The following is an 11823-nucleotide window of genomic DNA, read 5'->3' on the forward strand; positions in this document are numbered from 1 at the left end:
AGTTTCAGGTTTTGGTGTTGGCTGCTCTGTCTCTTGAGTTATTTTAGCATCTGTAGTTTTTTCTGGCATGTTTATGGGTGACATAAGCCCTCCCCCATTTTCTTTAGGGACATTTTCTGCTGAGTTTCTACTAGTAATTGCAGTTTGCCTCTTATTTACTGCTGGTTCATTATTCTCTTTACCCGAGAGTTCTGATTCAACTTGAGGGGGCCAGACAGGTTTGACTACCTTTATGTCATCCTCCAAATTAAAGGACTTTTTTGGGGAATCGCTGAGGGGTGGCCACACAACTGCCATTTTATTTGCAGGCTTCTTAATGTCATCATTCATCTTTTCTTGAGTCATTCTCTCTGCGGTGTTGGGGTAAATTTCTTGTGGGCTGTGAGTTACTTTGACATTTAAATTGACGGGAGGGTTGTTTTTCGTGTCAGTCGTCTCTGATGAGATGCTCTGATTCTTTGTACTCCAAAGTTCTTTGTGGGGCCTTTCTCCAAACCCTTCATCATAGTTGCCTTTAGACTTGAAAAGTTGTTTGTAGTGTGGCTTACAGTACATTCGTCCATGGAGAGAAGCATAATTTCCAAGACTGAATTAGAGGGATAAACACAAATATCAGTCATACACAAATATCATATTTGAATTTGGTATAAACAAGATGGCTGTATATTCCGTCATTACAACAAGAACAGCTCACATATTATAACTCTCCACTCAAATAAACTTCTGAACCTGCATGGGATCATGGTGCATATAAACTTTTCAGCTGTTTCAGCTTCCTATTCCACACTGTAACACATTAAAATGTTGAAAACATCTAGGATTAGTGTAAAAAGAATCTTCTACCTTAGCTGGCTGCTGCAGTGGGCACATCTAAAACAGCTTTTATGGAAGTTTTGCTTGTCTGCTATGAGGGACTCCATGGGATACACCCTCTTCCGACATACCCGACACAGTTCGGACTCTGGCACCCGTATTTTCTGTCAGAGAGAGAGAGAGACTAGCATCAGAAAATGCTTTTAAAACAGTCAGCACACATACACAGACTTGCATGGACAGACAGTTTTATTACACTTTCAAGAGCAGAGGTTGGTGAATTATAAAATGTTAAAAAGAAACAAGAAGCTGTTAGTATAGTTGTTAGAAAGAAAATATTTAAGCACTACATGCATTCAGGGTGGTGCAATATAAATGCAAACATCACATTAATGGGCAGTACTTCAAATAGTCAGCCAATAATCAAAAAATAATAATCTTATTCACTTCGACTATGATATCCAGTTTAGCAACACTCCATTATGAACACGAACTAGGAGTACAGACAAAAGGAATGCCTAAAGCATCACTATTTGTCAAATGCAAACACACCATCGCTGTTTTAGTCATCACTCTGCACTCTCGTTAACCTTTCCATGCTCGCCACGTAGGTTTACCGGTGACGACAGTCTGGTGCTGGTGGGAAACAGTCTGTGATCTGTGCTGCTCAGACACAGTGAAGCCCAGATTTTTGAAGACATTTTCACTCTCAGCCCATGTCTGCTGGAAGCTCTTTAGTAATTCTTCTGCAGAGGCCTCTGGTGGAACATCCAGGACAGGAACATTCCCTCTTACAACATCTGCATAAGTTGGGGGATCACCACGGGTTGTCACACTGCGAGAGTGGGAGCTTGTTTCAGACTTTGAGCCTGTTACAGTGTTTCCAAACTCATCTACCGTGGAGAAGTGCTCAGTCACAGATTTAGTTTGAGAGAATCCTTCAGGCGCTTCCTCTTGTTTCTCAAGATTCTTTCTCTCCTCCCTTAAATACTGGTGGGCTTGGTCACCCATTTCAAAGACGTTCTTGAGGGCTTTAATATCAAAGCTTGGTATGTCCTCCACCAAAGATGACTTCTTCTCAGATTCAAAATCCTCTGTGTCACTTCCAAGTCTCTCAGTTATCACAATGGGCTCCTTCCGAACATAAACCTTAGGCTGGGGAGACTCAAATTTGTTAACAAGCTTGGACAGGTCAACCTTGGGCAAGTCCTCTAACATTCTCTCATGGGTGTCGATCGATTTCGGCATCTCTGGCTCATTATCTTCTGTATCTGCTCCAAGACGCTCTGGGATGTCAATAGGATCTTTGCGTACATATGTACGACAGACCTCTGCTTTCTGAGCCTCTTCGAAGAACTCACGCTTGTCTTTTACGGTCATCATAGAGTCTCCATGGATATCTGTGGCGTCTGTCAGGGATGATTCCATCATGTGAGTCTCGAGGGTAATCTCTGAACAGCTGGATGAGCGAGACCCTTCCAAATCTGTTTGGGCCTTTATCATGTACTCTGGTAAGGGCATGGGTGGTGGAGTCATGCCTTGTGAGAGTTTGGCTGTGGTATCTCTCAGTTTAGCTAGCTTCTCAGAGCGACTCATTGTAGGGGAAGGTGTAGATTGGTTCAGACGTGTCGGTGTTTCAGACCAGCGAGGGGGAGGTGTTGGTGTGGCACCTGATCGGTAAGAGAGAGGAGGTGATGGAGTCACTCTTAAGGGAGAGTCTGTCCTCTTGGCAGACTCAATGCAGATGAATGTAGGTGACGGTGTCCGCATTCTTAGCTCAGATGCCATTTTGAGCTCTGCTATCCTTGAGTCACTCTGGCACTCTGTCTTTTTCTCCTCCACTACTTTCTTCTGAGTCTCTATTTTCGCTGAGCCAATAGTAATCTTAGATATTTTCTGTGTGGCTCCACCTACTATTTTTTTCTCCTGTGATGACTCACTTTTTGCCATCTCTGACAAATTTCCCTCTAAAAAATGTAGTTTAGCAAGGGCAAGGTTCTGCACATAGATTATGATCTCTCTCATTTTTTGCTTGTTGTACTGAGTCCGGCTTAAATCAGCCTTCTCTTCGGAACCAACTAGCCAATCAGGAATGAAACTCAGCATTGTCTGTAATGACTTTGGATTCAGCTTTGCAGGAGCTCCTTCAAACTCCTTGATATAACTCAACAGTTTTTGAATCTCTTCACATTTTTGTGCATAAGAGCTTTCGGTTGTCATTGATGCACTCATTTCAGCTTCTGCTGTTTTTGTAATCTCTGTTTTGTTTTGCTCGTCTTTCTGCATTGACTGTTTTATAGCCTCCTCTCTGCTTGGAGGCTGCAGTGGAGGCTTTACCTGCTTCTTGATCTGGAATTTACTTTTTTGTTGAGTGCTCTGTTGTTGAACTGTGCTCTGAGTGACCATCCTTTCTTCATGAATCTGGACATGTTCCTCTCTCACCGCTTGATGGGACTGAATGACAGATATCTGTCCTTGTCCTTGATGTATCTCTGTTGATATTGCTGGTTGAATTTGATGTATCTCAACTGATGGTCTTGGTGCCACAGGTGGTGGCTGCTTAACTGATGTTTGTTTTTGCTTCTTCAACTGGACCTCCATTTTGATATCTTGCTTGGTTTGTCGCATTTCCTCCTTTTTCTCAGCTTTTACTTCAGCACTGGTGGATTTTTGGAGACCCTCCTGACCCATGCATACTTGGGAGACATCACTTTTTCCTGTTTCTGTGACTGTTTGCTTAGTGCTGATTGTCTGAACTGTGTCTTTTCTCTCTTCTTGTTTCTCTGGCTTTTCTACCTTAGGCACCTTAAATGTTTTCACCTTAAAGCTAGGGGTCACCTTAGGGATCTTTGTAATCTGGGAAGGAGCCTTCTTGACTTCTTGAGCCACAGAAGTCTCTATGCTCTTGATCTCTTCTGCTTGAGCAGAAGTAGTGATCTGACTTTGAATGTTTTTTGTGGCCTGAATGCTCTCTTGTTTTACAGAGTGAGTTTTTGTACTGTCAACTTGCTCTGCAACAGAGACTGGATGAACTGTAGGGGCTGGATGGCTTTTAATTTCTAAGGCAGCTGTAGTAGATGCCTGTTTTTTATCTAATACAGTGCTAGAGGATTCTGTGGTTGTTTTCTTACCAACCTTTGGAAATGAAGGCTTGCTTATCTGAAAACTTGCAGGTGGCTTTTGCTTTGGTGGAGTCTGTGGACTTTTTGGAGGAGCAGGTTTTTCTGTTGTGTCTTTGGGAAGCAATGGTGGCTTCTCTTTAGCCTCTGGTTCTTTAGATGTTTCCTGCTGTGTCTGAAAAGTAATTTGAGGCTGTTCAGCTTTCTGTGCACTTGACTCTGCTTCAGCCTTCATTTCACTGAAATTAAATGGTTTAGGTGAGGTGGGAGTAGTTTCTTCTTTGTTCTTTTCAGCTTCCTCTCTTTGTTTGCGATACCTCTCCTCCGCAAGCATGAGTGGTGTTTTGAATTTACTTGCAGGTCTTGATTTTTGAGCAGAAGGGTCGGGAGAAGGTGGGAGTTTCACTGGTGGAACAAACACCTTTTTAGGGCGTGGTGGCTCCTCAGCTGCTGGTTGTAGCACAGGTATTGCTGATGAAACTTTAGTAATTTGTGGGGCCGGAGGTTCAATTGGTTTAACCAGTCCTCTTTGCTTGGTGATGTTCTCTGTAGTTTCAGTAACTGTGGTTATGTTTGATGCAACTGTTTCACTCTGCTCTGCCACTGATGGAGGAGGAGGAGGTGGAGGTGGGGGTGGTGGAGCAGGTGCAGGTTGTTTTTTCTGCCATTTAAATGTTTTGGGCTGTGGTTGCTTGGGAGGCTCAGGTTTGGGCACCTTGAATAAAGTTCGGCCTTTTGGCTTTTCAGGTTGGGCAACAGAGCTGAGTTCCTGTTGAGATGGAGGAGGAGGGAGGAGGTCTTGGGGTGGAGGAGGTGGTGGAAAGAATTCGGTGTCTGACTCCATTACAGGGGGTGGAGGTGGTGGAGGAGGAAGGTCACTGTCCTGTCTCATGACCAGAGGAGGGCGTGGTAAGAGGGATGGCTGGACATCACTTTCTGCCACTGGTGAGGGAGGAGGAGGCAAAGAGAGCTCAGATTCAGAGGGGGGTGGAGGAGAACTCGGAGGTGGTGGAAAGTGAATCTCTGGCTGTGGTTTCACTTTTTTTATCATTCCTTTGGGACTGAGATTGCGGTTCAGGCTCTTAACATTCTTTTCTGATTTTAAATTCTTGATGTTCTGCTTCTGGGTTACGGTGGTTTGTTCTGTTGTCACATTTGTTTGAACCTGTGTGACTGTCTTTGTCTCCTGAGTTTGTTTCATGCTAATATTAGTTTGTGATGCCTCCGTTGATGCACTCGTTGCTGAAGACACAGCTGCAGTTTCAGATTTCTTCTCACTCATTTGACCTCCGATATTCTTCTTCTTTATTAGCACCGGACTAGGAGTGTTCTGTTTTTGTTTGATATGTTGCTCCTTGACATTTATCTTTTGAGAGCTTTGAGAAGACTCTTGTGAATGAACAGCTGTAGTCATTTGTTTAGTAGTAGAGCGTTGCTCCTCGGAAGAAGTCTGACTTTCTGAAGATTTGATCTCGGATGTCTTTTGTGTGCTGCTCGGCTGCATATTTCTCACTGGAGGTGGATTTGTTGGTTTTTCCTCAGTTTTAGGTCCGGTTGGGCATTCACGGGCTGCTTGTTGAGGGGGAACTGGATTCTTTATGAGAACTCTAGGTTTCTTGTGAGGATTCATTTTTGATTTGTGGCTTGATTGCTCTTTCTTCTTCATCAGGGACTGAATGGTGCCCTGAACATCTCCCTTAATCACCTCTTCTTTCTCAATTTGCACTTGCTCCTGCTCATAAAGTGATTTGATGGAGGATTTTATGTCACCCTCTGTGCTTGGCCTCCTCTGCATACGTGGGGATGAGGTTGGCTCCAGTAAGAGTTGAATTGTACCTTTCACATCACCCTGTTCACTTACTTGGTGCTGGAAGACCTTCTTTTCAGTTGAAGCCTCTTGGAGATTAAGGAGCGCAGTCTGAATGTCACCTTTAACAATCTCCTCCTTCTCAACCTCTTTGACCGCCTGCTTTGCCTCCTCCAGGGATTTCAAGGTACCTCTAATATCCCCTGGGACCATGTCTTCAATAATTACCTCAGTCTTTACAGATGATGATTTTTCAAGAGATTCTAATGCACCCCTGATGTCACCAGGGACAATTTCAGGCTTTTCTATTTCTTTCAGTTGGTTTTGAGCCTCCTCCAGAGACCTAAGTGTTGTGCAGATATCTCCTTTGACTATCTCTTCTTTTTCTATGACAACACTTTGGTTTACAGCTTGTGTGAGAGAGTCAAGAGCTGCTCTCAAGTCTCCCTTTACTATCTCCACTTTCTGCAGGTTATGCAGGGATACTACGGGTTCCATCATAAACACCTGTACTGTGTTAACTACATCACCAGGTACAATATCATCTTCAGTAACAGTTCGTCCTATTGTTTGCTGGCTCTTTCTTAAAATCTGTTTCGTTTGTTCTACGTCACCTCCAATAATCGTTTCTTTCACTGTTTCCTCAACAGTTTCATCAGTCCCCATCTGAAGTTGCCTAAGGTAGTCCAGAGCCCCAGACTCAATACACGTAGAATAAAAACTGACATTTCCTCTCTCGGCTTCTCCCACAGTTATCTTAGAGGACGGGTCCTTTGCATCAGCACTACCCAGCAGCCTATGCATTGTTCCACGAATATTTCCTCTAACAATATCCTCTTTCTCAACACTGCTCTCACTTTCTTTATTGAGGAGCGAGTATATGGTCATTTTCACATCTCCTTTCTCATCTTCTTGAATCAGAATGCCACGTTTGGAAGATCCTTCTTGTTTGAGCAAGTTATTAATAGCCTCTTGGATATCTCCTCTAATAATTTGCTCTTTCTCAACATTATCACTCTTGTTCTGATGAAAGAGCTGTTGGACAGTTGAGTTGATATTTCCTCTTTCCTCCTTGTCTATGGTGATTGCCCTCTCTGTTGTCTCACGTCTGTTGAGCAGGTTCATCATAATACTATTCAGGTCTCCATGAATGACCTCTTCTCTCTGAATCTCTGGAGTGTCCTGGTTTAGAAGTTTGTATTTAGCCATTCTGACATCTCCAATCTCGTCTGCCTCAATTAGGATACCTTGTGATTCAACCATTTTCTGAGTATACAGCTCCTCTAGGGTTGTCTTGATGCTCTTGCCAACAATCTCTTTCCTCTCCACACTGCTCTCATTGAAGTCGGTTAGAGGAGTGGTTTCAAACAACCACGTTGTTGTCTTCACATCGGCTTTTGGGATTTCTTCACGAGAAATTACAGTGTCTGTTTCATCAACTTCCTTGATGCGATCAAGTGGTTCCTTTTCAAAGAGCCACACAGACTGCTTAACATCACCTTTTACCACCTCTTCGCGCATCACCTTCTCCATCTCGTCATACTCCGAGCCTTCACCGCGGATCTTGTCAATAGTACGTGTTTCAAACATCCATGTGGAGCTTCTCACATTACCTCTCTGAATCTCACTGACACTAACAGTTCTCACATATTTCTTGGACAGGTCATCCATTTCAAAACGCTGTTTGTTTGTTTTCACATCTCCCCCTTGGATGTCTGCTACTGTTTTAACAGCAACTTTCATATCCTCTGCAATCTCATCTAGAGGCTGAGTTTCAAACCTCCACCTGGCTGTGCTGACATCTCCTTTTTGGATGTCTTCTTCAGTAACAGCTTTGATGATGTACACCTCATCTGTGTCTCTTATTGAGTCAAGGGGCTTTGTCTCAAACAACCATCTTGCCCCAACCACATCTCCTCGCAGAATCTCTTCTTTTGTGACGGTAGTAACCTCATGATAGTGTCCTTCTTTGTCCCTGATAGCATACAGTGGTTGAGTCTCAAACATCATGGTGTAGTTTTTAACGTCCCCTTTCTCAATCTCTTTGTGTATGATGCTTTGGAGTTTGCTGATCTCAGTATCAGATGTCTCTTCCTGAATCTTATCTAATGAGTATGTCTCAAAAATGAAACGACCTTTATCAACATTACCTCCCTGAATATCTGTCACCGTGCGTGATTCCTTTAATTCTTCAGAATTTGCCCTGATGGAATCAATTGGTTGGTTTTCAAACATCCAGGTACAGTTCACCACATTTCCTTTCTGAATGTCCTCTGCTTGTCGGCATTTGAGTTTCTGCATAGTCTCCTCAGATGTAGAAGTCATGATATCAGATGATTGATTCTCAAAGATGTACTTCATTCTTGATACATCTCCGGAGTTAATGTCAATCTCAGTGATTCGCTTAAAGCCACTGTGATCCTCGTCGTCAGTGATGTTTTCTAGGTTTTCAGTCTCAAAGAGGAAACGCACTAGACGTACATCCTTACCTTTTACATCATCTTGCTTTACCGTGCACGTTTTCAGGATTGTCTCAGACTCATCCTTGATGCTGTCAAGAGTCTGAGTCTCAAAAAGCCATGTGCAGGTCTTAACATCTCCTTTCTGGACATCTGTGGTGTCCTCAGTCTTCGTCTCTACTTTCTCATACAAGACATCCATTGGCTGAGTTTCAAACAACCATCTGCATGTTTTAACGTCACCTCTTTGGATCTCAATGCTTTCATTTTTCCTGTTGTCCTCTTCCTCTAAGTTGAAGTATTTAATGCCGTCAAGTGGCTGAGTCTCGAAAAGCCATTTGGCAGTTTTGACATCACCTGATTGGATTTCTTCTTTAGATATACCTTTGATTATCTGGAACTTAGTGATGCTCTCATCAAACTGATCAATAGGACGAGTTTCAAACATCCACTTGCAGCTTCGCACATCTCCTTTAACAACTTCCTCCCTGCGAACGGTTTTAACTTCATGGTAGTGTCCAGAGCTGTCCTGCACAGCATACAAGGGCGTTGACTCAAATAATACTTTATTTGATTTCACTGAGCCACTGGTGACACCCTCCACTTGTATTTTTTGTGTGTCTGTACACTTGCTCAGGTCCATGGTCTCAAATATTTCCTTGTAATTTGTGACATCACCCTTTTCAAGCTCCTCTAGATTAATAGTCCGTGTGATCTCTTTCTTCTCCTCTCTGATCTGCTCAAGAGGTTTGCTTTCAAACAACCACCTCTGGTGTCTCACATCGCCTTTCTCTTCTTCTGAAGCTACCACCTTTTGCAGCTTGCCAACTTCTGCTAACTCTTTCAGATTCTCCATTGGCACTGTTTCAAACAAATGCCTAGCAGATGTCACATCACCACCTATAATGTCTTCTGCCTCCATTGGTCTTTCATTGGTGTTATCTTTAAGTTTATCCATCGGCTGAGTTTCAAAGATCATGCAGTGTCTCCTCACATCTGCACCTACGATCTCCTCCTTCTGAATCTTTGTGCTTTCCCATTCTTCATCTTTGATTTGATCAAGTGTCTTTGTCTCAAACAGCCATCTTCCTCTGTTCACCCCACCCTGATAATTATCCTCCATGGAGACCCCACAGATTAATTTTACTTTGCTTGGATCTTTACTGATCAAGTCCAGAGGTTGAGTTTCAAAGAGCCAGCGTGATGTCCTGACATCACCTTTCTCGGTTTCTTCACGCCGCACCTTGGTAATCTCCAGCATTTCGCCAGAGTCGCCGCGGATGACACACATGGGTTGTGTCTCGAACATCTTGGTTGTTTTCTTTACCTCACCCTTGACTTCTTCAAGTTCTGATTTCAGCTCCAGAAAGTGACTTTCGTCGATAGTCTCAGTGTGTCCAAGTGTGTCCAGGTGCTGTGTTTCAAACAAGTACCTAGCAGTTTTCACATCACCCCCAGCAATGTCTTTAGTATATATCACCTGTGTCTCTTGCTCATCCTCTTGGTAAATTCTGTTGAGCGAGTCCAGTGGTTGTGTCTCAAATAGCCATGTTGCAGTCTGGACATCTCCCCTTGCTAGATCTAGCTTTCCAATGTGCTCTGCTGAATCTGTTTTTTCTGTACCTAGAGCATCGATGGGCTGTGTTTCAAACATCCACGTAGTATACTTCACATCTTTCCCAGCAATGATTTCTTGTTGGGCAATATTTTTGCCCACATCCTCATCTGGTGTGACATCTTTAATGGAATCTAGGGGCTTGTTCTCAAACATCCAACGCATTGACTGCACCTCACCTTTCAGGATCTCATCCCACTCCAAATACTCTCTCTCTGGACTTATGCACTTGCCAGGACTGGTACTGCCGCTGTTTTCAAAAACATAGCGTGCTTGCTGAATGTCTCTGCTCACCTCCTCATCGCTGTCCACGTAGGTTTGCTCTGTGTCTGTCACTTCAGTGAAGAAGTCGCGCTCCAGGTTTTTACGCACTTCTGGATGAATGTGCTTGTAGAGACGCTTAAGTTCATAGAGGTTCCTCTGCTTAGAGTACTGCTCTTTACTGACAGCATATTTGGCTGAAGTAGATGCATCTGCTGGCTTAGGGGAAGGACAGCGTTCTGGGACTTGGGAAGCCACTTGAAACTGATGAGTGGCAGATACTGGTTGAGAAAACTGCTCCACGGCCTCATGTTGTGAGGAAGCCACAGAGGAGGTAGAGGCCTCTTGCATTGTTTTACTGACAGACATGGTCTCATAGCTACCTGTGGCAGTGGACTTTGAAGAAACATTTACTGGGGCCCAAGGAAACTGGTTGTAATCGAGATCAATCTTTTTTGGTGTAGAAGGAAAAGACAAGCATAATCTTTCATCAATGCATAATCTTGTGCATAAAATATATTCTACTTTTATTCTTATGCATAAGCAGAGAAAAGGGGCGATAGAAAGAAATATTCTTAAAAAGAATAGTCAATGTAGACAAAGTAGATTTTTGTACATTTAACAGGCAATTACAGGCATTTCTTCAAATATGTGCTCTTTTGGCCCTGTGTTCCTAAAACACATTTTTACACTCTTATTAGCATTTTTATTGATTTATCAACAGTGGAGATATGCATTGCAGAAGACACCAAAACTAAAGTGTAATTTCCACAACATCTTAAATTATTTATTGTAAATGACATTTTAAACATTTTTTTGGAAAAAATGGTTCTGCTAAAGCTAATTTCATTTTTTGCATTATGTCTTGTGCATTTTCTTTTTTACGTTATTTTAGCTTAGTTTTCTACATTATGATTGATATGAAATGTATTCTCAGGTTCTAGACATGGATAAACCAGTAATATCTATGCTAAAAGACAGTTGTGTGACGTATGAAAGAAATGGGGAAATCTGTTTGAATAAAAATCAACCCCTAGAACAAAAAAAGTGCCTAAATTTAAAGAAACACCCATATATTTTAAGTGGTTATTTATTTGTTTAATTTAACCACTGCAGGTAAAACATTTTACTGTCATTTTTACCTTGATATGTTTGGGTGGAGTGGCCTCCTCAATATTTTTTTCATGCTGCTGTTTCAGGGCTTGAGTAGAAATTTTTGGCAAATTCTCTCCTCCAATTACCATCACTTTACCAGGTTAAAAAATGGAATGAGAAAGGTAAAATTAGAAAGAGGTAACACACCCTCTTGTGATTTGTTATTAAAAAAACTTCATATGAACACTACCTTTCTCATCATAATGATCCCCAAAGCTTGAGGCCACACTCTGATGAACACTCTGGTCCTGGGAAACCTAACATGGAAACAGTGAGCACACGCCTAAATAATACCTCATAAAAGAATGTCTAGCAACAAAATATAGGTTTTCCAGTAAACTGTGAGTTAATGATAACAGAATTTTGTATGGGGCATTGCACCTATTATATAAATGTGTTTTTATCTTGTGTGGGTATACCTGAGCATTTGAGGTACTGCTTTCTTTAACACTGCTTCGTACCGTCACCTCTGATGAGCTCACCACCTGCTATTAAGACATAACAAACATACGCAATATGCAACTCACTGCTGTTAACTTGATATAGTCTGTATGAAAATTATTCATGTTTATTGCATGAACAATACAGGGGATT

The 11823-nt window shown here is 42.4% G+C and overlaps 1 protein-coding gene across 5 annotated transcripts in view; it reads right to left on the bottom strand.

Moving 5' to 3' along the window:
- Positions 1-437: 437 nt before the first annotated feature.
- The window catches only part of xirp2a (xin actin binding repeat containing 2a), a 36184-nt gene continuing 24798 nt past the window's right edge, over positions 438-11823 (bottom strand). For all 5 annotated transcript variants that reach the window (XM_051111710.1, XM_051111713.1, XM_051111712.1 and 2 more), the window contains 6 exons: positions 11649-11717; positions 11420-11486; positions 11217-11320; positions 1431-10524; positions 844-977; positions 438-586 (listed from right to left, as the gene is read on the bottom strand). In XM_051111710.1, the coding sequence (XP_050967667.1) occupies positions 883-977; positions 1431-10524; positions 11217-11320; positions 11420-11486; positions 11649-11717 (9429 nt within the window). In that variant the 3' untranslated portion in view covers positions 438-586; positions 844-882. The remainder of the gene's footprint in view (positions 587-843; positions 978-1430; positions 10525-11216; positions 11321-11419; positions 11487-11648; positions 11718-11823) is intronic.

This window comes from Labeo rohita, chromosome 6 (genome assembly GCF_022985175.1).
Source record: "Labeo rohita strain BAU-BD-2019 chromosome 6, IGBB_LRoh.1.0, whole genome shotgun sequence".
NCBI lineage: Eukaryota > Metazoa > Chordata > Actinopteri > Cypriniformes > Cyprinidae > Labeo > Labeo rohita.